This window comes from Malaclemys terrapin, chromosome 1, assembly GCF_027887155.1.
Source record: "Malaclemys terrapin pileata isolate rMalTer1 chromosome 1, rMalTer1.hap1, whole genome shotgun sequence".
In the NCBI taxonomy this organism is placed as follows: Eukaryota; Metazoa; Chordata; order Testudines; family Emydidae; genus Malaclemys; species Malaclemys terrapin.
This window is the reverse complement of record NC_071505.1, coordinates 230,314,296-230,340,714: the sequence shown is the minus strand read 5'-3', so window position 1 is coordinate 230,340,714 and position 26,419 is coordinate 230,314,296. Positions and strand designations below refer to the sequence as shown.

The 26,419-nt window shown below is 44.1% G+C and overlaps 1 protein-coding gene across 4 annotated transcripts in view; it reads right to left on the bottom strand.

Moving 5' to 3' along the window:
* PPP2R3B (protein phosphatase 2 regulatory subunit B''beta) overlaps positions 1 to 25,734 on the bottom strand; it is a 100,491-nt gene extending 74,757 nt beyond the window's left edge. The window contains exons 1-2 of one of the 4 annotated variants that reach the window (XM_054008707.1): positions 25,620 to 25,734; positions 22,285 to 22,745 (exon numbers count right to left, since the gene is read on the bottom strand). In XM_054008707.1, the coding sequence (XP_053864682.1) occupies positions 22,285 to 22,635 (351 nt within the window). In that variant the 5' untranslated portion in view covers positions 22,636 to 22,745; positions 25,620 to 25,734. Of the gene's footprint in view, positions 1 to 22,284; positions 22,746 to 25,313; positions 25,531 to 25,619 lie in introns of those variants that run through there. The other 3 variants (XM_054008702.1, XM_054008686.1, XM_054008694.1) reach the window with 3 other exon arrangements.
* Positions 25,735 to 26,419: the final 685 nt, after the last annotated feature.

Genomic DNA, 26,419 nt, shown 5'->3' with positions numbered 1-26,419 from the left:
CTATAGCTCCAGCCCCAGAATCAGTGCCTAGGTAAGGAGCCGCATATTAACTTCTGAAGAGCCACAGGTTGGCCACCCCTGACCTAGTGGTTGCATGCAGATGTTGAAAAGGACTGGAGAGAAAACTGTACTTGTAGAACTCTACAAGCGAGGGGTTTAGTGGTGAAGATGCAGTTTCCCATCACTACTTGTTGGGTGAATTCCTCCAGGAAATACTCAAAACATTTTAGTGCATTACTCTGGACCCCACCATCTCTCTCTCAGGCGATACAGCAGTATAACATGGTCATGTGTTGAATGCGGAAGAGAAGTACAGGAGGAAGAGAATGGATGTCTGTTCTCTATCCACTGACTAATCATCCATTAGTTCCACTAAAGCAGTTTCAGTTCCACGTCCTGGCCTAAATCCAGACTATTCCAGGTACAGAATGTTAGCTTCAGTTAGATGAGCTTGTTGTTGGCTTTTTGTTAGTTTCTCTGTGAGCTTGCTCAGGAATAGGAGGTTTGATACTGGGAATAGTTGGCTAGGTCTAAGTATCCATGGTGGGGTTCTTCAGCGTTGGTCAGACTATTGCATGTTTGAAAGAGGAAGGGAAGAGTCCTTCTCTGAAAGATGCATTGGCTATTTTAATCATAAGTGGCACCCAGTTATTCATGACTCTCCTTCAAGAGCCAGGAAGGGCCTGGGGTGGATTCGCAAGTCTTGGGTCAGGACTCTTTTACAGCACCCAGAACGTCTTCATGAGTGAATGTACTATACTCTGGGAATGCAGAGGAGGCTGTTGGTTGGTGGTTTCAGGCAGAGAGAATCCATGCTGTTTGAGAAGACTACATGCATACATATGACCATTTCAGTACAGTTGGTCAATAGTTATTTGCAGTGCTTAGTAACTCAGCTCTGATACAGGTTATAGGCATTCAGGATTGATGACGCAGTTTACTACCCTGGATAATTCCTTGGGGCAGGATTTGGGCCGCTTCAATGGCAGTTCAGTAAGATGATTCTCTTGGGAGCATAATATAGCCTGGTGCTAGGGACGTGCCTTTTGTTGCCTGAGAAAATCTGCCCAAGTTTGATCAAGTTATAAGTCACCTGTACACTGAATGAGGCAGGGGGTCCTGTGGGAAAGCATGCTCATGGAAATTAAAGACAATCATAATGCACACACACACACACACACACACATACGGGCAAAATTAAAGTTGAACGTGCAACCTTAATTCTGGCTTTTCTTAACCTTTGAGTGCTTGACTTTTCAACCTTAACATTCCTTTAATATAGCGTTTGTATAGTTGTATTGAAGCTCAAGACTACATGTATGATACATGAAAGTGGGGGGGAGGGAAGTAGCTCCCTTTGATGGACGCCCAGCTAGCTGTAAAATCCCTTTGGGTCTGCTTGCTTTACCTGTAAAGGGTTAACAAGCCCACAGGAAAAAGAAAAGGAGTGGGCACCTGACCAAGAGAGCCAATGGGAAGGTAGAACTTTTTAAAATTGGGAAAAACTTTCTCTTTGTCTGTTCTCTGGGCTGCAGGGACAGAGCAGCAATGCTATAAGCAGGAATGCTGTGTAAGGTTTGAACCAGGTATGAAAAATTATCTTCCATACCTAGAAGTAATTATTTGGAACATTTAGATAAGCACGATCAGGTTTATTCTTTATTTTGGCTTGTGGATCTCCCCAGATCCTTTTTTTTTTTTTTTGCTTGTAACCTTTAAGCTGAACCCCCAAGAAAGCTATTTTGGGTGCTTAATTTTTGGAAGTGCTCGTTTAAAATCTAGTAACAGCCTAAGCTCCAGATGTATTTATTTTCTTTTTGTTTTAAATCAAATTTACCTTTTTCAAGAAGGAATTGGATTTTTGGTGTCCTAAGAGGTTTGTGCATATGCGGTTTAATTAGCTGGTGGTAACAGCTAATTTCCTTTGTTTTCTTTCTCAGCTCTTCCTTGGGGGAGAAGGGGGATGAAGGGGGGGTGAAAGGGCTTGAGGGTACCCCATAGGGAGGAATTCCCAAGTGCTCCTTGCTGGGTCCAAGAGGGTTTTTGCATTTGGGTGGTGGCAGTGTTTACCAAGCCAAGATCAGAGAAAAGCTGTAACCTTGGGGGTTTAATACAAGTCTGGAATGACAAGTATTCATTTTTAGAATCCTTGCAGGCCCCGCACTTTCTGCACTAGAAGTGAGAGGGGATTCAGCCTTGACAACATTTTAAATTTTTCTCCAGAAAGCAGTATTAATGTAGTACAACTTCCAGCATCAACACTGAAAGACTATATAAGAAAAGTAAACTTTGTAAGATATCCCTTATTCAAAAGCTAGTAATTTATCTATGAGCTGTATCATGCTACTAAATTATCTAGTAAGTCCTCAGGTTGGTTTTGGGTTCGGTGAGGTAAGTAAAATAGTAAAGTAAAAACAAGTAAAATAATATATTCATAGTTTATGCAATGAGGGCCTTTTCTCTGTGTGAATATTTAAGAGCAAAAATAAAGGGAAACCCAGGTTAAATTAGTTGATGGACTTTACTTTTAAAGTAACTTCACATAACTTAAAACAAATTAAGTTCAATTCTGCACCTGCTTTCTCAGTTTTCAAAACCAGAATATCAACCTGGGCTACTAAGATAAGTAGACACAAAGCTGAGGATTATATAAATGCTTCAGTGGTCAGTTTTTTGAAATATGGGACTGAAACATGCCCTATACTGTTAAGACTGAAAAGAAGTTGGACACCAGTCACATGAAGCATCTCCAAATGATTGAAAACATCAAATGGTAAAAATTCAAGTAGAATGAATAGATCCATTTTCTAACTAAACAGATCCTTCTTTCCAAAGTGATGTAGTCAGCTGCTCTGAATGCTTACCAACTGCCCTGCAAAAATCATCTTTGACATTGACCCAGTGAAAGCAAGATGAAAAAACCGAGACCTAAAACATGATGGCTGAATGACAGACACTTGTTCCTCACAGGCATCCCACTCTAACGTGCCAGATTTGGTTCAGGACAAATCATCATGGAAGCACATAACACGATGGGTATCCTTTATGCTGTCCATGCAACAGCACTGAACCTCACTCCTTCCAAGACTTCATCCTCTAACGTAATGGCTTTTAGCTGCTTGAGTAATCAGTGGCTTTGAGGTAGCACAAACATAGCTTATCTTCAAATATGACTGGCACTTTTACTGGCTAACGAATGGTGGACTCCATGTTCTACATTAGCGGAGAACTGTCAATTATCTTTCTTCCTGCCTCTCCCCGATTGTGTGGGGAATATGGCCCAGGAAAAACAAGATTTTCCTCCCTTCAGATAAGACCTGTTTTCTCACAACTCAAAACCCTTTTATGGAGACTAACTTCAAACAGAATTATAATTAAAGTCTCATTGTTATTTCCTGAAATCTCTTTGTTTGTAGGTATTCAGCGCCACTGCATGCCCTGTATCTTATTTGTGACTGATATCCATTTCTGGAATTGAGTTTGACTCAGCCCAAATGTACCAAAGGTGTTGATAGAAGAGGACTCCAACAGGCCTCTGCCCAAAAGAAAATATATACTTCAGTAACTGTAAAGCACATACAAAAATTTCCCTTCTGTAGTTAAAAGAGCAGAGACTTTGAAAGAAGCTGGCTATAGCAAAATTTTAGGCAGCTCTGGGAAATTCTATTAATTCTTCCACTATTCCTGATTAGATGTAAGACCCTTCTCTTATATCACCTTTTGGAACATAGTCCCAAATGCTACAATATTGTATCTTAATTTTTTTCCTATCCCTTTATGGTTCCTGTTTAGAACCTAAATCTGGATTACTGGCGTTACATTACAAGCTATTTCTACAATTAGGAACTTTTTTCCATTTATGGAAGATCAGGATTCCAAATTCCACTTAAATTTAAACTAGTGGTAGGTAAATCTGTTTTAACTCCTCTTGGAAGCATGATTAAGTGCACATACACAAACAGATGCATTCTATTTAACATTGTAATGGGTGGTTTGTGAACACAACTGAAGGAAAAAAGGGTAGATTCTGCTATCTATAAGAGTTAGCAGCCATAGGAGAACCTGCAATCATACCAAGGGTGTTATTTTAAGGGCTGATGTACACAGCAAATGCACGTCATTCTAAAGCAACTTTTATTTCTTAAACATACTGTATTTTATAGAACAGAAACATTTAAGATGAAGGTTCAGTTCAGCTGATAATAAAATTAGACCAGAGTTCATACAAGTTTTCTGTAGCTTAGAACCCAATTTTGGGGGGGAACTGAGCCTATAAGGGTCATTTCTAAACAGTATTATAAAAGCCACTCCACCATCTAAATGAAGATTACATTTTCATTTATGACTTCCCCTACTCCCCATTATGAATATTCAACATTTCCAGTTCTCTTTAACAACTGCTATACTTACTTGGGGCAGTATATTGTTAGATGCATTGGGCTAGCTACTGTACACAGTTTGCAGAGTATTCAGACTGCCAAGCGAACTGAGTAATATTAACTTCAAAAGATTTTCTTTCCCCTCTTAAGTATTGGCTGAAGAATGGAGTAGATTAAACAACTGTAATCTACAAGACTCCAATACCCTTCAAAGGGTTTCTAGTGACATAACCATGGAACCAAATCCCAAGTGCATTTTTTGCCAAAAATGGCATTTTAGTTTTCCTCCCATTATATATTTATTAGAAACATAGAAATTCTCTCTCCAAACCATTATCTTTTTTCTATTGTTGCCACCAAGGAGGCTTCAAACAAGAGTTGTTGTAATTCCTTACTGTCAAACAGTTATTACTTTTAGTATATTTATAAAACTATCCTTATATTACAGGAAAATTAGGATAAATTCTGGTGCCTATTGCAGTGAAATGTGAGAGGTTGTGACTTCAGTAGTTCTGCCTATGTTTGGTAATGGAAGACCAAGTCATTCATTTGCCTTCTGCTCTGCTATTATAGGAACTTTAAGCCTACAGATAACTAAATGCCTAATAAGTTGATTTTAGGCCTCAAACAAGAGGCAACTATTGCCACTGCACTATTATAATCAAGAAAACTAGACAAATTCCGTAGCACACTTCTCAGTGTGGAATAGTTTGGGGGCACCTTTATTTAAATTCAAAACTGCAGATTACTGGACTAGATGTGAAAATGAATACAGTACTGTAAAGCCAGTACAGCAATCCCATAGATGAGATGATGTATCCTTGTGTTGAGGGATGCCTTAACTCAGGGGTCCCCAATGTGGTGCCCACTGGCGCCATGGCGCCCGCCGGGGCATCTAAATGTGCCCGCGTACTGGCCGGCGGACAAGCAGCCACCGAAATGCTACCGACAAGCAGCAGCATCCAGAGGCGTAGCTGCCGAAATGCCACCGATTTTGGACGGCATTTTGGCAGCGACGCCTATTGATGTTGCCATTTGTCGGCGGCATTTTGGTGGATGCTCGTCCGCAGCAACGGGCCTCCGTGGCTCGTCGTCTGGCGCCTGCCAGACAAAAAAGGTTGGGGACCACTGCCTTAACTTGTGGTCCTGTTGCAAGCACTCCTGTAAGCCATTGCACAGACTATTCCTGGGGCACAGGTTTGCCCCAGCTAGATTCTTCCACTTCTGATCTGCCCCCATGGCTCCTGTCTCTGATCTGCCTTCACAGGGCCTTCTCTGGCCCATGTACAGCCTGCCCCCGTTACTGGCAGGGACCCCTACTGCACTAGTAGTGCTGTCCAAGGGGGTATTATACCACTTCACACTTTAAAAGGTCCATAGGACAGTGATGAATTAGGCCACACATTTAAACAGGTTAAATTTTATGCTGCCATTTTCAGTTTATAACATGCTGCAGACCTTGCAGAGACAACACAAGACTCATAGACTTTAAAGTCAGAAGGGACCATCATGATCATCTGGTCTGACCCCCTGCATGCTGCAGGCCACAAAACCGTCCCTTATACCATATAAGCAGTTGAAGAGGGGGAAGCTGGAAATTTGAGCAACTGGATTAGGTTAGTGGTAGTTTCTGACCTGAAAGCAATTTGGGATGACACTAGTTGGATGTTTTTGCTATAATATTCAGTAATGTTGATATTTAACTTTTAAACTTAACATTTTATCAGCCCACGGAGATGAGGCAGTTCATGTGTCTGTAGCATCTAACCACACTGGTGACCCCGACCGCTGATCTGGTGAGTAAGCAAAACTGCCATAGTAAGAATCGCTATCTAACATGGCAGTAAACCTTGAGCTAGGAAACCCCGTTATTCCCTCCCTTATGATCCCCATGGAGTTTGATAACTCTTGGACCTGCTGGATTGCCAGTAAGGGGGGTCCATATGAATTTAAAAAAGAGAGTGGGGAAACATGGACTGGCTTATGTAGAGCGATGGTAGAAACCGAGGCTCTGAGAAACAGTAATAAGAGTAAAAAAGCAAGAATTTTGCAACTTATGTCTCTGGCAGTGAGATGGCTCAGACAGCATGCTGGAATGCTGGCCAAACAAGTAACAGAAAAAACAGGAGAAGTAGAAGAGGTAACCCGGGCAGTCGAGCACTGGAAAGCCCAAGCTCTGTTAGCAGGGCAAAGGTGGTCCAAACTCATGATATGCTTGAGCAAGTGAAGCAGGAAAATAAAAAATTGAAAACAGCTGTAGAAAACCTGCAGAAGCAAAAAGCACCGTCCCCTGGGGTTCAGTGTTCTTCAAGTGCTTTTACGGTGCCTGAGGAATGGGGACAGAAATGGAAACAGGTGTTCCTAGTAAAATTAAAAGATGAAACGGGGTCCACTGCATTGCAACCACCACCTTATGATAAAAGCCAGGTTCCAGTTAAACTTAAACTGAGACCTAGACTGGTGCCTGTCAGAACGGGACAAGTAAGTGCACAGAAGGAAAGAGTAGCACATAATACTTTCACAGAATTGGTAAATCAGATGAAGGAAAATATAGAACAGTTCACAGAGCACATTAGGAGACAGGAGCTGCGACTCGATCGCAGGGGAGTGAATAAAAAAAGCATTTCAAAGTAAAAAACCAAAATTAAGTGGGTTAACACCTAGAATTGATGCATTAACACATGGAGTTGCCCAAAACCAGTTAACTGCAGCAAAAAAGGGCACTCCCGCCATCCATCTGGCATGCACACAAAAGCAACAGACATTGGAGGAACAAATTCAGGTTTTACAAGAGCAGGTAACTACCCCCATTCTCCTCTCAAAGCCAGGATAAAAAACAGGGGCGCGGTTCCTAACTGTGCAGGTTCCCAACTGCTTTGACCCACGGAACCACACTCCGTGCTCATAACTGAAAATAGAACCTTCTTTCTCAAATATTTTTACATACCAGTTAAGTTTTGTCCTTTATATGCTTTCTTAGTTTGCTAAATTTGCTGCTGCTGCCTGTACCTTCAAATATCTTGATAGAGTTAATCTCTCTTGGCTCAGGTCTCCCTACATTCCTAGGTTGCTGTTCACCCCCTCCTTTCCCCCAGCCTCTCCTCAATTTTGCTCTCTCTCTTTGTTTTAAAAGTTAAGTTATAGTTTTTACAGAAACCTCCAAACAATACAGCAATTGAAAACAGAATGAAACAAGAAACAAAAAGAAAATAAGGTAAAAACTTCACTTTAAATAAATCCAGTAAATTAAGTATTTTAACCCTTCAGGAATGCAACAGTTGGAATTATTCCTAACTTTCTTGAAGATATGGTTGCCAAGCAACAGAAATGCACACTCTGCTTCTAATCCTAACCACTCACTAATATTTGAAATATGGACTTTTCTTATTTCCATATAGCAGTTTTAAAATAATGTTAAATAGAAAATAATGCAAAATTCCTTGTTACCAAATTAATACAATACATTTGGCAAATAATATATTTTTAACAATTTATGTAACAAGTTTTAAATAAAGTAATAATTTGTTTATTCAAATAACTATTTTTTATTTGTTTGCCTTATTTTGTATAGTTATGAATAGAATTCTGGCACCATTTGTTGTTAATTGTAAATCTGTCCTGTATGTCATGTGTGTTGTCTTATGTTGTATGGGTCACGTGACTATTTTTTATTATTTTTATTTTGTTGCAACAAAAGTCAATTTTATACCCTTTTAAAAATTTATGTATATGTGGTACCACACTATTTTAAGATCATGGTTGGGGTACAATTATAGTATTATTAGCACCAATATTTTGTGCAAAGTTCAAAAATGTTTCAGTTACAAATATATGTACATATATTTCCACATATTTCTGCCTCAACAAATAATGCAATTGCAAACAAAAATATTCTCTGATCAATCACAGTTTTGTTGTGATTTTTAAGATTTTTTTTTTTATTTGTTATTCAAAGAAAAAATTTAAGGGGAAACCTTCAACATTAAGGTAAAAATAATATTAACAAAATGTTAATTTTTTGGGAGGGCTTTTTATAAACTTGTTTGCACCTTTAAATATAGTTATAAGAATATCATAACCAAAATGTTTTAAACTAACAATTTATGCATAAAGCTAACCGAACAATTTGAACAGGTTTCCACCTTTGGCTCCCAAACATAACAAAGCATCATGAAAGTATACCCTCAAATACCCTCAAAATACTGTATTTAAAATTTATTTTGGTTTAATTTTATAGTTAGTTTAATTTTTTATGCTTTTCTTTTGTTGTTATGTTATGTTAATGGGAAGCAGTGGTTGTTAAAGTTGTGCTTCTAAACAGTTAAGAGTGAAATTAGTATCACAAGCAAATTAACTCTAAAAAGCTTAGTAAAAATTCTGTTAACTCCTTTGCTGAAACAAATTGTTCAGCAAGGGAAAGCAATACACCTTCTCATGGAAGATTGTGAGCATTTATTTTAGCCGTTAAGCATTACATTTCGTATAAAAATATTAGTAATGCACTTCAAGTGAAAATGAGTGTCTATACAACAATTGCAAAAGTATAGCTTGTATTATAAAAGGCTTGGTCCCTATTACATTGTTCTTATTACATTGTAAACAAACTAAGTTAAACTGTGTATTAAGTTTGAGTTACTGAAAACAAAAAACAAACAAAAATCCTTTATTATGTTAACGAACTAGCTGTTTAAGTTGCATCCCACAGACCAAAGACACCCTGAAGACACCAGATGATATCAGTATACAGTGAAGAAACCCCCAAGCATCAAGAACAGAAAAATGAAGTGCTTTATAAATAAGAGATTGGTCAAATACACCTCTATCTACCATATATGGACAATTAAGTTAACAATCAGCTAAAAAACACTAGCTGGACCAGGATAAGCCATCATTTAATTTCAACTTAGTTATGTAAAAACAACTGTATTATTGCTGTACTACTGTATTATTGTTGTACTGTTGTCTTATTGCTGTATTGTATTATTGCTGTACAACATTTACAATGTGCATAACCTTGCTAAACTGTTAATTTTTATCTATGTGTTGGTTAAACAAACAAATGGCAGCAAACAACCTGAAGGCAAAAAAAAAAAAAAAAAAAAAGTAATAAACAAACAAAAAGTAACATAGTAACTACAAATTGAGTAAACACATTGCCTGTTAGTACCAGTGATAATTTGGGTCAGTGACACTGCATCCTAACTAAGGCACATGTTATTCAAAACAATCTTGTCCAGTGTCTGGGTACCAATACTACATCCTGACATAGTACTATTTAATAAATTGGTTACTGTCCATTCAGTAGGTTATCTGGAAGTCAGCATCCATAAAAAACAACTAGATCTATGTCAACTACTGGTGTATCGCAGAGCCGTGCAACCAATGGAACAGAGAAGCTAGCCACTTCTATTTCCTGCCCAGTAAAGCTAACCAGAGGGTGACAACTAGCAGTAAGGGTAACCTATAACATGAATGGACAGTACTGTGTAGTAACTAATTATATATATATACATATATACACACACACACACACACACCCCCCTCAGTGGTAGTGTCACTACTCCAAATTTCTGTTTTTCTTCTCATATACATAGCACTGTGGGACACACCATCACAATCCCTATCCAATATTTCAAAACACTCAGCCTACTACTAATGATGAGACAAGTGACAACTGAAATTGCCCTAATAGGAGTGAGTTTCTATCTGTGTTACCAAAGTAAAAAGACCAAAGTACAACACCGGACTAGAAAAACATGGTTATGCTTAGATATAAAGTAGTGTCATATGTACACATACATACTATACATATATGCCCATACACACTACAAAATATATATGCCATATCCATATAATTCATATATATTGATTATTTGAGAGTGCCTCTAAGGCTCAATCATAATACTACATACCTCAGTCATGGTCCCGGGCCTAAAATTCCCAGGGCCACCATAAGGGACTAAAAAATAATTGGATAATAAAATCTGTCTGCCAGTCGTACGAGGGAATGTGCAGACTAAACAAACAAATGGGGCATAAGTGTATAGATGGTAAAATAAAGTAACCACCTAACAGTGTTTAGCCCACTGGGTTATCTTTAGTTTATGCATTATGCTTTTCCGGGACGATGAGTAAACATCCTCCCCTTAAAAAGACAAAAAGTGGGGGAAATGTAAGTGAAGGCCCTAATGAAGGCCCAGTATGAGGCCTGAACCAAACTAAAGTAATGGTCAAGACTTTGCTAACATAAAGCAAAGTTAAGCTGTGAGCCAGAGGCAGGCCCTGCTCACAGAAGCTGGCAAGGAAAGGGCTGATGCTGCAAAAAGAGACATACCTAAAAGGTACTGGACACCAGATATCAGAACATACACTATATTGGAACATTCCACAGATAACATGGAACAGGCCGACCCATCCCAATGACAGGGGCAAAAGGGTAAAATGATGGATAGAGTTGTTTTGATCGAACCAACATGTACAAGGTGCGAGGCGGCACCTTATTACGTGAAGGGGTTGCACCTTAATACGTCAGGAGTGATGTGTAACTTGTTTGTACCCGTGTATAAAAACGTATCCCTGGGGTGGTGTCTTTGTCCGGCCACGGGGGCAGTGGAAAGTCCCGCCACTGAGCCGGGTCCTTGCCAAGAGGCATCTATTAGTAGTATGCCTGGTAGACTAAGTAATCTATGGGGAACTGCAATTGTGTCCGAGGTCGCAATAAACCTGGCCAAGGTGCCTTTGTACCTTACTAGACTCTGTGGTTATTGGGGGTTCTCGTCAGGTCTGCTGTGTCAGCTATCTGCGCAGAGCTGGGGCAGCACAAAGAGGGAACACACGCACGCAGCCGAGTGATATCAACAGGAGAAAGCAGAAGCACCACACCGGTAGCATCTAACAGTCTACACAGCACAACAATGCACGCTCGAGGAGTGTGAATTCTAAAACTCATCAACATGTTGCACACTAACCGGCCCTTGCAGTCCCGTTTCAAACAACACTATGTTAACAGGCACTAAGAACATTTAGCACATCAGCAAGATCTACATGAGCTAGTTAAGGTGCAACATGTTGATGTGCTTGAGAATTCACACCCCTTGAGTGCACATTACCACACTGTTTAGACAAGCCCTCAGAAATAATTTCAAACTGTATGAAGACTCTGCATTGGTTTACACTCAGTTCTCATTTTTAGGATTTTGTCATAACAGTGAAGGCTAGCTGCCTTTTTTTTTTTTTTTTTTAAAGATGAAATTTAGAACAATTCTGCAGCAAATTCTGCAACACTGCACAATACTTGAGATCTTCAATATAAGTCAGGAACTTTAGGAAAGGAGAGCTTAGAAACATACCATCCACTGACCAAAACTATTACTTTCTGTTTAAGTGTAATCAAGTCTGAGGTTCCGTACAAAATATGGTGCCTGGTAAGCTTATCACTACAGGGAGAGAGACAATGTCTTCACATCTGTTAACCTGGTACTCTGCTCTTTGGAAGAACCAAATTAAATTAAGGATAAGCAACAATACACCTTTCCCTCAGACCTAGTCTTTTAGAAAGCTAGCCTTTTCTTTAATTAAAAAGGTATATCATCACATGCTATTTTATGGATATGTCTGTATAATCAGCACTACTTCACCTATATGGCTACTGAGTCTGAGATTTGGCTTCTAGAGTCAGTAAGCTTTCACCCCTGGGCTTTCAAACACATTGTATTCATGTCCTCAGAGCGCCTGTCTGGACTTGGGCCTGGTCTACACTAGGCGTTTATGTCGAAGTTAGCGCCGTTACATCGAATTAACCCTGCACCCGTCCACACCGCGAAGGTATTTAGTTCGACATAGAGGTCTCTTTAATTCGACTTCTGTACTCCTCCCCGACGAGGGGAGTAGCGCTAAATTCGACATGGCCATGTCGAATTACGCTAGGTGTGGATGGAAATCGACGCTAATAGCTCCGGGAGCTATCCCACAGTGCACCACTCTGTTGACGCTCTGGACAGCAGTACGAGCTCGGATGCTCTGAACTGCCACACAGGAAAAGCCCCGGGAAAATTTGAATTTGAATTCCTTTTCCTGTCTGGCCAGTTTGAATCTCATTTCCTGTCTGGACATCGTGGCGAGCTCAGCAGCACTGGCAACGATGCAGAGCTCTCCAGCAGTGATGGCCGTGCAATCTCAGAATAGAAAGAGGGCCCCAGCATGGACTGATCGGGAAGTCTTGGATCTCATCGCTGTGTGGGGCGATGAGTCCGTGCTTTCCGAGCTGCGATCCAAAAGACGGAATGCAAAGATCTACGAGAAGATCTCTAAAGACATGGCAGAGAGAGGATACAGCCGGGATGTAACGCAGTGCCGCGTGAAAATCAAGGAGCTGAGACAAGGCTACCAGAAGACCAAAGAGGCAAACGGACGCTCCGGATCCCATCCCCAGACATCCCGTTTCTACGAGGCACTGCATTCCATCCTCGGTGCGGCCGCCACCACTACCCCACCAGTGACCGTGGACTCTGAGGATGGGATAGTGTCCACGGCTGGATCCTCGGACATGTTAGCGGACGGGGAAGATGAGGAAGGAGATGAGGAGGACGAGGCAGTCGACAGCGCTCACAACGCTGATTTCCCCGACAGCCAGGATCTCTTCATCACCCTTACAGAGATCCCCTACCAACCCTCCCCAGCCGTTACCCCGGACACAGAATCTGGGGAAGGATCAGCCAGTAAGTGTTGTAAAAATCTAAACATTTATTTGTAACAGAACAGGAATATTAACAATTTAAAAAATGGGTTTCTCATGATTAGTTTGATTAGCTTAACGGTTCAGTCATGGGCAGTGCAACTATTGAAAAAAAATCTAGCAATGTCCGGTTTTGCATGATTGTCCTGCCCAAGCCGCTCTACTGGTTAGTCACTGCTACAGCAGCTACAGTAAAATGCGGTCTATATGTCCGGGGATGGAGCAGAAATCCTCCTGTGACATCTCGAGGAAGCTCTCCTGGAGGTAATTGGAAATCCGCTGCATTAGGTTCTTGGGGAGAGCGGCCTTATTGGGTCCTCCGTAGTAGGACACGTTGCCACGCCACGAGACTATCAAGTACTCTGGAATCATTGCTCTGCACAGCATGGCGGCATACGGCCCTGGTCTTTGCAGGCTTTCCCGGAGCATTCTCTCTTTCTCGCTGTCAGAGATCCTCATGAGGGTGATGTCGCTCATGATGACCTGCTTTGAATGAGGTAGGGGAATGTTAGTGTTGGGACTGCTTTGCCGTTCCTTTACAGAACTGTAACCGCTGGTTTGCAGCCACGCGGTGGAGGCGGGAGAGGGGCAGCCGAAAGGGATCGTTCCCGGGGACAGCCGCGAGGGTGTGGGACAGGAGCAGACTTCCTGCTTGCCGAATTGCTGGCAGCAGGGACCGACATTGATTTCAATGTGAAATGAGGCCATTGCTAATATTAAAGTTTTAAGCTGCCACAAGTCTACGGCTTACCATGTCTGCCTGCAACAGAAATTCCGTTCTCCTGAGAGGCTTCTCAAATGTGCTGTAGAAGACCCCAGGCACTGAATGCGAAGGCCGAGAATTCGACCTTGTGCTGAGTGCGCATGTGAGAGGTGCTGTGCATGGTCTTGTTAACAGAGAAAGACTATGTTCTTTGTTCACAACTACATTTATCTTTCTGAGGAATTCACTCCCTTTTTCCCATTCCCACAGCCCCATCTGCGACTGTCTCACAACCTAGCCTGTCATCACACTCCCAGAGGCTAGCGCGGATTAGGCATAAGAAGAAGAGGACACGGGAGGACATGTTCTCGGAGCTTATAGCCTGCTCCAGAGCCCAGGCAGCACAGCAGACCCAGTGGCGGGAGAACTTGACCCGAATGCACCAAGCCAACATGGATCGGGAGGAGAGGTGGCGTCAGGAAGACCAGCAGGCGACTCAAACCCTGCTTGGACTAATGAGGGAGCAAACGGACACGCTCCGGCGCCTTGTGGATGTTCTGCAGGAACGGAGGCAGGAGGACAGAGCCCCGCTGCAGTCCATCTCTAACCGCCCTCCCCCGCCACCAAGTCCCATACTCCCCTCACCCAAAGTGCACAGAAGGAGAGGCGGCAGAGTCCCTGCTAACTCTCACTCCACCCCTGCAGAGAGCTCGAGCAGCAGAAGGCTCTCATTCCCCAAAATTTGACAAGTTCTTTCCTTCCCGCCTGACACAAGCCCCCGTCCAAGTTTCACTTTCCCAGTTCCATGTTTGGTTGATAATAAAAAATACGTTTCTGTTAACTACTGTTTCCATCATGTTCTTTTGCAGGAGGGGGGGATAGGGGGTTGGTAATTCGACAGGACAGTCACCTTTGGCAGGGTATATAGTCGGGGGCAGGCACAGCAGCAGGGCACATACATAGTGCAGTGATGCAGTGACTAGTTACCCTGGTTAGTCTGGGAGGTTGTTTTCATGTTATGTGGTGGGGGGTGGGTTGCTCTGTGACTTTGTGGCAGGGGAGGGCAGTTACAGATCTTAAGCGGCGGTCCTTAGGCAGGATCACAGAGCCACACAGCAGGGGATCTGTAACCGTCCTCCCCCTGCCACAAAGTCACATAGACCCCCCCATACACACAGTCCCTATCAGGAGGGGTGACAGGCTCCGTTGAAACAACCATCCCACCGCAGCGGAGCCTGTCAATCCTTGAGTTTAGAAGCTGCATTCGCGCCACTACAGTACACCCGCTCCGCACCACAGTCTGCGTCCCAGTTTTAAAAAATTCCCGCGAATACAGTATTAAAGAAAACGGTGTGCTTTAACAAAGTAGAACTATTTTTATTTTGAAACGTGTGTTGGAAGTGGGGTGAAGGGGGTATGTAACTGGATAGGATAGTCAACATTAACTGGGCAAAGAAATGGGGGCAGGTTTAGCTTCTCAATACACAAACTTTAAAGTCACAGGTTACCCTGCTCACTCAGGAACTTTGCTTTCAAAGCCTCCCGGATGCACAGCGCTTCCCGCTGGTCTCTTCTAATCGCCCGGCTGTCTGGCTGTGAGTAATCAGCAGCCAGGCTATTTTCCTCAACCTCCCACCCCGCCATAAAGGTCTCCCCCTTGCTCTCACAGAGATTGTGGAGCACACAGCAAGCTGCAATAACAATGGGGATATTGGTTTCGCTGAGATCACAGCGAGTCAGTAAGCTTCTCCATCTCCCCTTGAGACGGCCAAAAGCACACTCCACCACCATTCTGCACTTGCTCAGCCGGTAGTTGAAGAGTTCTTTTTCAGTGTCCAGGGCACCAGTATAGGGCTTCATGAGCCAGGGCATTAGCGGGTAGGCTGGGTCCCCGAGGATGACTATAGGCATCTCCACATCCCCAAGAGTTATTTTGTGGTCCGGGAAGTAAATACCTTGCTGCAGCCGTCTAAACAGACCAGAGTTCCTGAAAACACGAGCGTCATGAACCTTGCCCGGCCATCCCACGTAGATGTTGGTAAAACGTCCCCTGTGGTCCACCAGTGCTTGCAGCACCATGGAAAAGTAGCCCTTTCTGTTAATGTACTGGCTGGCCTGGTGTTCCGGTGCCAGGATAGGGATGTGAGTTCCATCTATGGCCCCACCGCAGTTTGGGAATCCCATCGCTGCGAAGCCATCTATGATCGCCTCCACGTTTCCCAGGGTGACTACCTTTGGCAGCAGTACATCAACGATTGCCTTGGCTACTTGCATCACAACAACCCCCACGGTAGATTTGCCCACCCCAAACTGGTTCGCGACTGACCGGTAGCTGTCTGGCGTTGCAAGCTTCCACAGGGCTATGGCCACTCGCTTCTGGACAGTCAGGGCTGCTCGCATCCGGGTGTCATTGCGCTTCAGGGCAGGGGACAGCAACTCACAAAGTTCCAGGAAAGTTCCCTTCCGCATGCGAAAGTTTCGCAGCCACTGGGATTCATCCCAGACCTGCAGCACTATGCGGTCCCACCACTCAGTGCTTGTTTCCCGTGCCCAGAATCTCCTTTCGACGGCATCAACATGACCCATTGCCACCGTGATGTTCTCGGCGCTGGGTCCCCTGCTTTCTGAGAGGTCTGTGCTACTCTCAGACTTCAGGCCATCACCGCGTTGACGTAGCCTCCTCGCCTGACTTTTCTGCATCTGCCTCAGGGAAAGGTGTATGATAAGTTGCGAGGCGTTGAGAGCGGCCACAACTGCAGTGATGGTTGCAGCAGGCTCCATGCTCGCAGTGCTGTGGCGTCCGCGCTGTCACTGACTAGAAAAGTGCGCGAACTGATTTCCCGCCGGCGCTTTCAGGGAGGGAGGGCGGGAGTGATGGACGGATGACGACAGTTACCCAAAAGCACCCTGGACACCTTTTTTTTACCCAGAAGGCATTTGCGGCTCCACCCAGAATTCCAATGGGCAGCGGGGACTCCGGGAACTGTGGGATAGCTGACCACAGTGCACCACTTCCAATGTCGACGCTTTCCCCGTTAGTGTGGACTCACAAAGTCGAATTACTGTCCTTAGTGTGGACACACACGTTCGACTTTGCAATATCGATTCCAAAAATTCGATTTAAGTAAAATCGAACTACTCTCGTAGTGTAGACAAGGCCTTGGATAGCTTCATGCAGAAAGATGGGCACAAAATCTGGATAACAAGGTCATGGGGGTTTTTTTTTGTTTGTTTCTTTTAAAATATAGTAAGCTGTAAATCCACCAATGACCACCTAAATTCCCCACCCCTCCATCCCCAATCCTTAGCTTTTCCTTTCCAGTCAGTCAGGAAAGTGCTGGAAAACAGATACCAGACTTAGGCCTAGTCTACACTATGAGTTTAGGTCAAATTTAGCAGCTTTAATTCGAATTAACCCTGCACCGATCCACACAACGAAGCCATTTACTTCGACATAAAGGGCTCTTAAAATCGATTTCTGTACTTCTCCGCAACGAGGGGAGTAGCGCCGAAATCTACACTGCCGGTTTGAATTAGGGTTAGTGTGGACGCAATTTGACAGTATTGGCCTCCAGGAGCTATCCCACAGTGCTACCCAGAGCGGTCACAATGGTGCAATCTGAACTCGGATGCACTGGCCAGGTAGACAGGAAAAGCCTTCAGACAAGCGTACCAGAAAACCAAAGCAGCAAATGGAAGGTCCGGGGCAGAGCCACAGACATGCCGCTTTTACGCCGAGCTGCATGCAATTCTGGGGATGGGGCCGCTACCACAACCCCACCCCTGACCGTGGATTCTGAGGAGGGGGTACTCTCAGCCATGCCTGAGGATTTTGCGGACGGGGAAGATGAGGAGGAGGACGACGACAAGTTGCAGAGAGCACATAGCACTCCATTCTCCCCAACAGCCAGGATCTTTTTCTGAGCTTGACTGAAGTACCCTCTCAAGGCGTGGTCTAGTATCCCAGACCACAAAGCCATGGAAGGGACCTCTGGTGAGTGTACCTTTGTAAATATAAAACATGGTTTAAAAGCAAGTGTTTAATGATTAATTTGCCCTGAGGACTTGGGATGCATTCACAGCCAGTACAGCTACCGGAAAAGTCTGTTAACATGTCTGGGGATGGAGCTGAGCTTTTCACGTTCGGCTAGCAGATATCTTCCCCGATACCAGCCATGCGGTGGGTGGGTGGGGGGGGGGGTAAAGTGATCATCCCAGAGAATTGGACGGGGCGGGGGGGGGGGGGAGGGGTTAGTTTGGTTTCTGCTGTTGCACGTTAACATGAAAACCACAGCACTCAATGGGCTTTGCTTGGTATGGGAAAGGAGGGGGCTGCTTTTATGATGGTTGCAGAAGCCGAAAGACAAGGCTTACCATGGCCGCATGCAAGCCGAATTCTGTTGCCCAGCCCTGCATCTGTGATCTCTAACACTAAAGCCACAGGCACTCAATATTAAGATGCAAAATGCGACCTTGTACCGAAGTCACATGTGCTATGTAATGTGAATAATGTTCACCGTGAAAGAGTATAAGCATTGTTCTGTAAAATGTATCTTTTTAAATACTTCTCTCCCTTTTTCCCCTCCCGCAGCTGCACATTTTTCAAGCCTCTGTCCCGAAGGCTATCTCAGATAAGGCGGCGAAAAAAATGCACGCAAGACGAAATGTTCTCAGAGATCATGGAATCAACCCGCAATGAAAGAGCTCATCTGAATGTGAGGACAGGAGGGACCAACGGTGAGGAGAGGTGGCGGCAGGAAGATCAGAGAAGGCAGGATGCAACGCTGGGGCTACTGCAGGATCAAACGGACATGCTCCGGCGTCTGGTGGAGCTTCAGGTGGAGCTTCAGGAACAGCAGCAGGATCACAGAGTGCCGCTGCAGCCCCTGTATAACCGCCCTCCCCCCCTCACCATGTTCCATAGCCTCCTCACCCAGACGCCCAAGAACGCCGGGGGTGGGGGAGGGGGAGGCTCCCTGCCACTCCACCCCAGTGGACAGCCCAAGTAAAAGGCTGTCATTATTTTGACCTTTTAAAGTGGCCTTTTCCTTCCCTCCTCCCAAACCCCTACCTTCTCAGTTCTTTCCCTATGTTTATAATCAATTAATAAAGAATACATGATTTTTAAATTATAGTGACTTTATTTCCTTTGAAAGCAAGCTGTGATCTAAGGGGGGAGGGTGGTTTGTTTAGAGGGAATGAGTCAATCAAGATGGCAGGTTTTCATCAAGGGGAAACAGAACTTTCACACCATAGCCTGGCCAGTCATGAAACTGGTTTTCAAATCTTCTCTGATGTGCAGCGCTTCCTGGTGTGCTCTTCTAATTGCCCTGGTGTCTGGCTGCGTGTAATCAGCAGCCAGGCGATTTGCCTCAACCTCCCACCCCACCACAAACATCTCGCCCTTACTCTCCCAGAGATTGTGGAGCACACAGCAAGCATCAACAACAATGGGAATATTGGTTTGGCTGAGGTCTGAGCGAGTCAGTAACGTGCACCAGCGACCCTTTAAACGTCCAAATGCACATTCTACCACCATTCTGCACTTGCTCAGCCTATAGTTGAACAGCTCCTGAGTACTGTCCAGCCTGCCTGTGTATGGCTTCGTGAGCCATGGCATTAAGGGGTAGGCTGGGTCCCCAAGGATAACTATAGGCATGTCAACATCCCCAATAGTTATTTTATGGTCTGGGAAGTAAATCCCTTGCTGCAGCCGTTTAAAGAGATTAGTGTTCCTAAAGATGCAAGCATCATGAACCCTTCCCGGCCATCCCACGTTGATGTTGGTGAAATGTCCCTTGTGATCCAACAGTGCTTGCAGCACCATTGAAAAGTACCCTTTGCGGTTTATGTACTGGCTGCCCTGGTGCTCCGGTGCCAAGATAGGGATATGGGTTCCATCTATCGCCCCACCACAGTTAGGGAATCCCATTGCAGCAAAGCCATCCACTAGTACCTGCACATTTCTCAGAGTCACTACCTTTGGTAGCAGCAGCTCAGTGATTGCTTTGGCTACTTGCATCACAGCAGCCCCCACAATAGATTTGCCCACTCCAAATTGATTCCCGACTGACCGGTAGCTGTCTGGCGTTGCAAGCTTCCACAGGGCTATCGCCACTCGCTTCTCAACTGTGAGGGCTGCTCTCATCTTGGTATTCTGGCGCTTCAGGGGAGGGGAAAGCAAGTCACAAATTTCCATGAAAGTGCCCTTAGGCATGCGAAAGTTACGCAGCCACTGGGAATCGTCCCAGACCTGCAACACTATGCGGTCCCACCAGTCTGTGCTTGTTTCCCAGGCCCAGAATCTGCGTTCCATGGCTAGAACCTGCCCCATTAACACCATGATCTCCAAAGCGTCGGGGCCTGCAGTTTGAGAGAATTGTGTCCATATCCTCATCACTCTCGTCGTCCCCCCGCTGCCGTTGCCGCCGCCTCCTCGCCTGGTTTTTCAGGTTCTGGTTCAGCATAAACTGCACGATAATGCGCGAGGTGTTTACAATGTTCACGACTGCTGTCTTGAGCTGAGCAGACTCCATCCTTGCCATGGTATGGCGTCTGCACAGTTCACCCAAGAAAAAAGGCGTGAAACGGTTGTCTGACATTGCTTTCATGGAGGGAGGAGGGAGACTGTTCCCAGAACCACCAGCGACAATGTTTTTTGCCCCATCAGGCATTGGGATCTCAACCCAGAATTCCAATGGGCAGGGGAGTCTGCGGGAACTATGGGATAGCTACCCACAGAGCAACACTCCGGAAGTCGATGCCAGCCTCAGTACTATGGACACACACTGCCGAATTAATGTGCTTAGTGTGGCCGCATGCACTCGACTTTATACAATCGGTTGCCAAAAATCAAAGTCTGTAAAATCGGAGTAATCCCGTAGTGTAGACATACCCTTAGCCTTACTGCACTGGAAAGGAATTAAAACAAAACAAAACAAACAAAAAAATCTGACTCCAATACTACTGATATGCAATTTCTACGAATTCACACATTTGTAATACAGTCATTATCTGCATAACAAAAGAGCATTAGTCCATATAACTAAGTTCTTCACTTTCATTCTATTTTATGATGCTGCTTTCACAATAAAAAATTTCTGGAGGATTTTTTTCCACTGAGAAATGTTAATAGCTACTGGTATTGGGAAGAAAAGCAAGACTGACTCATTCTGATCTCCTGGATAAGAAATTTTACAGCTAGCAGTCTTCCACTGAGAATTCAAATTGAAAGCACCTGTGCCCATCATAATAGAACAATTAGAAAGAAAAGCAGACACTTAAAACCAGAGTCCCACAAAGTCCATTTACATAAGGCAATAAATCATTCACTCTACACCATACTGATAGAACTTCAAGTTTATACATCTGCTGGGCAGAAGAGGATACAAATGATGACCCTCCAGAAGCAAAGGCAAAAGACTAGTTAACCTTCCAAGAGGCTAAGGATAACTCGGGACTAAGCCTAGATTTTTAAAGGGATTTAAATGTTGCTTCACTCAGCACTGCAATGCTGAACTGACTTAGGAGTTTTCAAAGTGATTTAGGGGGCAAAGAGACTTAGGCTCCTAAAACAGTAGGTTTTGCAATGCTGAACAAAGCATAAATACATTTAAAAATTTGGGCCTCTGCTTCTAACCAGGACATTGTCCTTCTATTGGTAGATATTACCACTCCCTTTGTAGAGTTAGGTGTGTATGGTAAATGTTTCAAACTCTGGTAAAGTGCACTGCACTGTATTAGCGCCCGGAAAAGTGACATGTGGCCCTTGGATAATCAGTGAACTAGAGCTTCCAACTGGAGATGTCAGTTTGTAAGGCTCTACTCCACATCTTTAGTCAAATGAAATCCCTAATACCAATTTCAGACACTAGTATATCTTGTAAATCCAAACAGTGCAGAAGATTTTATCAGATGCAAACCCACATAAGAAAGCAAAATAACTTAGATGCTAAGTTTATTAAAACAGCTACTCTACAACTAAAATCAACCATTTTCTGCAATTTCTAATCCTCTAGGAGGAAATGATTATCCTGCACACGTAGCATTCACTGTGGTACATTTAGCATCTAGTAAGAGTTGCAACATAGAAATATACAGCTCAGATTGTACGGTATTATATTTATCAGAGTTTAGTGTCCTTTTACATTACTTTGTTAAACTTCACAGTACTGAACAACAACTAACAACTACCATTGTTGATTTTGAAGAAATGGAGATTCAAGAGGGAAAAACAAAATGAACATTACACAAAACAAAACAAGAAACTCACAAGCAATCAGCTATAAAACTACCAGTCTCTTGGTAGTTTAGACAAGTATTAGCAAAGATTAGCGATTTATGCCACTAACTCACTTTTTGATTGAATGCAGTGACTAACATCCTCATAACTCATCAACACCACACACCTCAGATTCACCCATTACAAAAGTATTCTAATTTAAGTCTCAGAAAGTAAAGAAACTTACTGTTCTTGTCCCTGTAGATCTACGTATTCCTCTAATATTAGATAGGTTTCTTGGGCTAGTTGAAGTTCCCAGGGGGAGAGCTGTGGAAAGATGAGGAGGACTGGAAGGAGTCACCAAAGGAGATATCAGGTTATCTAGCATACTTTGTTTAGATTTGGAGGTTTTATTAGTAAAAATGAGAGGTTCACTGTCCCCAGCGTCTCCACTACCAATTTCAGTCTTCTCTTCATTCTTGATCCTTCTCAAACAATCCTTTAACATCAACTGGGTTGTAGGCTGACTGAGCCAGCACAGGAAGAGTTCATCCACTTTCATTTTTAGTACAGGTTGCAAAACTTTCCCAGTTGGCATCTTCTACCAGTTTACCTTTGTTCCAACAAAGGAACTCAAGTCAATCAGATTAAGAAAGTTTCACTGCTTATTCCACTGTTTTTCACTCTGTTGCACAAAATCCAAGATGCCTGTTAAAAAAAAGATTTTATTGCTTAATATTATGGTTGCATCAAGATGTCAAGACTGAACTAATGCCATGTAGTACAAACTCAGATAAAAGACTTGATGACAAACATACAAATAAATGAGAATTGGGTCACGTTCCATCGACTATGGATTAGTACAACAATCTATGAAAAGGCTTTTAAAACTAATCTGGGCTGTGAAGGTTGTTGCTCTGAGTCCCCATCCTGTACAATCTTAGCATAAGGGAGATAAATTATCTGGTCTACACTACAGACCTATATCAATATAACTACATCGCTCAGGGTGTGAAAAATCCACACCCCAATGTAGTTATACCAATCTAACCTCCCCCATGTAGACAGTGCTATGGGGACAGGCGAGTTTCTCCTGTCAACAGTTACCGCTTCTGAGGGAGGTCGATTAACTACATCAATGAGAGAAGCTCTTCTGTCAGCCTAGGAGTGTTTTCACTAAAGCTTTTACCGCTGTAGACTGTACATGAAGACAAGCCCTAATACTTTTCAGACATTTATTTCCAGTTTTGCCAGAAAAAACCCTTCCTTTCTGTGAATGTAGATGTGCAAAGTTTTAAGGGCTTTTTTTAAAAAAATGAAAAAAAAAGTGGATCTTAAATAAGGCTTCGAACCTGACTGATAATACGGAGGCATTACACGCAAGCAGTAAAATTCCAAGCAAATGAAGTTAGTATTAATGAAATGTTAAGATTGAGATTTCAAGTGTTTGAGTCAGGAAATACAGAGCTAACGTTGAAAACTCAACTTTAATTCTGCATCTTATGCTTATGCCTTAAAATATGACCCCTTCGTCTCACTTTAAATGATTTATCAGTATAATCCTAAATGAAATTTCTTATCAAGTTTATACAGTTAAGGTATGGTGCTGTCTTCAGACTATTTGATTCTTATGTCTCAGTCAGGACTACAACACAAATCAAAGTTGAAAATACCAGTTAATGTTATTAACCTTTACAATGTATGGAACATACTGTTTTTTTAAAAGCCAGTGCAAACCTATGATGGCTTTAAGTGTTGGGATAGCTGCAAGACCTTTCAGCTTTGAATTACTCTCACTTCTGAGGCAAAGCTCCAGGTTGAGCACGCCTGAGTTCAGAATTTAAGGAAAGAAGCAAAGGGCTAAAGCAAAATACTAAAAAAAAACCACACTGTTCTATCCCAGTTCTGTAGTTGACCCGGATATCTCAGTCACCGCATCTGTAAAAAAAAAACCCTGTCATAAACGGGCTTAATGTTGGCAAAGCATTCTTATCCTTAGGTGGAAGGCTTTATAGATATGCAAAATAGTTGTAATTATTATTATTATTAAAACCTCAGTTAAGGAAGAAGTAGATCTGAAGCTTTTGTTAGCACCATAATTTACATACGTTTAAAATTAGGAAGTTTGAGCCTTTATCCAGTCTTCCAGCTAGCATGCTTCACAATAATGGACAAACTCAAACTCAGGACCCTTTAAACAGCTATAACATCACTTACTCAGACTTTCTTTAGATATGGCTTGTTTGCAGATCCCGACACTCATTCAAACCAAGACAGAGTGAATCGGAATTAACTGCAAGTTAGATGTTCCACTATGTATTTGCAGGTTAGGATTTTCTGTTATCTAAGTGAATTAGGAGCTCCTGTAACATTGAAAGTCAATGTAATCTGTGCACCATAAACCACTGAGGCTCTTTAAAAGAAAAGAAAAAAAGCCACTCACAATGTTATACAGTCCATATTTTAGGGTGTCAACAAATAAGGGCAGAGTAAAGATTTAGCTTTTCCTAAATTGCATATGTTTGATTCCATAACATCCATGTTGATTTTGCAGTAATTTTCTGCAGGGAAAGCATGCCTGAGAGAGGCAGCCAAAACACACTATGCAACGATAATGGTGGCAATTAAGCACTCAAGACAAGCCAGGCAGAACTAGATTTAAATGATCAACTTTATCTCTTCCCCTCCCACCTTTCCATTGGCTACTATAGCTTTTCAGATATTGTGTTTATGAAATCAGAGTTATCCATGGTGTTGAACTCATACACTGTTCACGGAATGGCAACGATATGACATGGAAGAAACGCATTGAGTGGCCCATCCCACCCAGCTCACTGCAGGACTGATTGCATCTATGGTCTATCTCCTGATAGACTCTGTCCCCTGAGGAGAGAGAACCGGGGTGCCTCGGTGCGGGTCATGAAATTAATAGACAACAGGTTTAAAGCGATCATGAGGAAGTACTTCACCCAATGCACAGTCAACTGCTGGAACTTGTCACCAGGGGATGTTATTAAAGCCAGAACTATAACTTGGTTAAAAAAAGAATTAGCTACGTTCATGGAGGATAGGTCCAACCACAGTTATTAGTAGGGTGACCAGACTGTCCCAATTTTAAGGTCTTTGTTTTACCCCAGCCTGATTTTTCACATTTGGTCACCATAGCCATTAGCCAAGATGGTCAGAGATGCAACCCCACCCTCCCACAGGGCACGCTAAACCTCTGACTGCCAGGAGCGGAGACTGGATGACAAGGAGGGATCACTTGATAATTACCCAGTTCTGAAGGCAGGACACTGGACTAGATGAACCATTCATCTAACCGCGATGGCCGTTCTTATGGCCTTAGCTGTCTCCAGCCCTGCTCAGCCTCTCCTCTGTCCACCTCCCCCCGCGCCTGCCCCCGCCACATCCCTGGGCGGCGGACAGGCCCCCGCAGCAGCACGGACCCGCTCACAAACAGGGCTGCAGCCGCCCAGGGCCCGGGCCGGGCCGCCCCGCGCTCCCCGGCAAGGTCCCGGCCCCGCGGCGCAGCGCAGGGGGGGGAGGGGTGGCGGCGACGGCGGCGGTTTCACGTCTCACCTCCCGCCGCTGCCTTCAAATCCGCCGCGCCGCCTTCCGGCCCGCCCCGCGCGAGAGCGGACACTTTATCCAGCCGCAGCTCTCACGAGAGTCTCCCCGCGAGAAGCTGCGCCCGGTTGCCAGGGTGACAGGGGGGCACGTGGCTGGAAGAAAACACAGCCACGCCGGGAGGCTGCTGCTGCGTCCTGACGTTACCGTGCAGGCGCCTCACCTTCCCAGTAGCCTGTGCGGCGTGACGACACACACACCCACCCCTCGGCTTCCCGGTGTTTTGTTGGCTCCTCCCTTCTACTGCTCCTTTCCCAGCAGCCTGTGCGGCGCGCGTGGGAGGCTCGCTCTGTGCCACCTCTCGTCCTTTCCCAGCAGCCTGTGTGGTGTAGAGCCCCCTTTGCGGCCCCCATGTACACCTTCCACCTCCCCCATGCCCTGCGGGCTCCCAACATTGCCTCCTGGGGGTCCAGGATTGGGGCCGAGCACCCTCCAGTTACCCCCTGTGCCATTGCCATCAGCATCACCTGGTTCCTTCCCTCCCTCTTGGGAGCCTCCTAAACCCTGTGGCTGAGGGGGCATCCTGGGGTAGGGAAGCTCCCACCTGGCCTCATAGTGCATCACAACATAAGAGGCACAATGTAGGGGCCCAGCTTGTCACTGTAATCAAGTAGGTGCAACACAAGGTGCTGCTGCATATCAGTGCCATTTGCCACAATGTTCCTCCTAGGCTCTCTCCCACTCCCACCCCCACCCCAAACCCTCAAGGATAGCAACTCTCTTGGCAATAGTTGCCAGTCTGTGGTTTATGG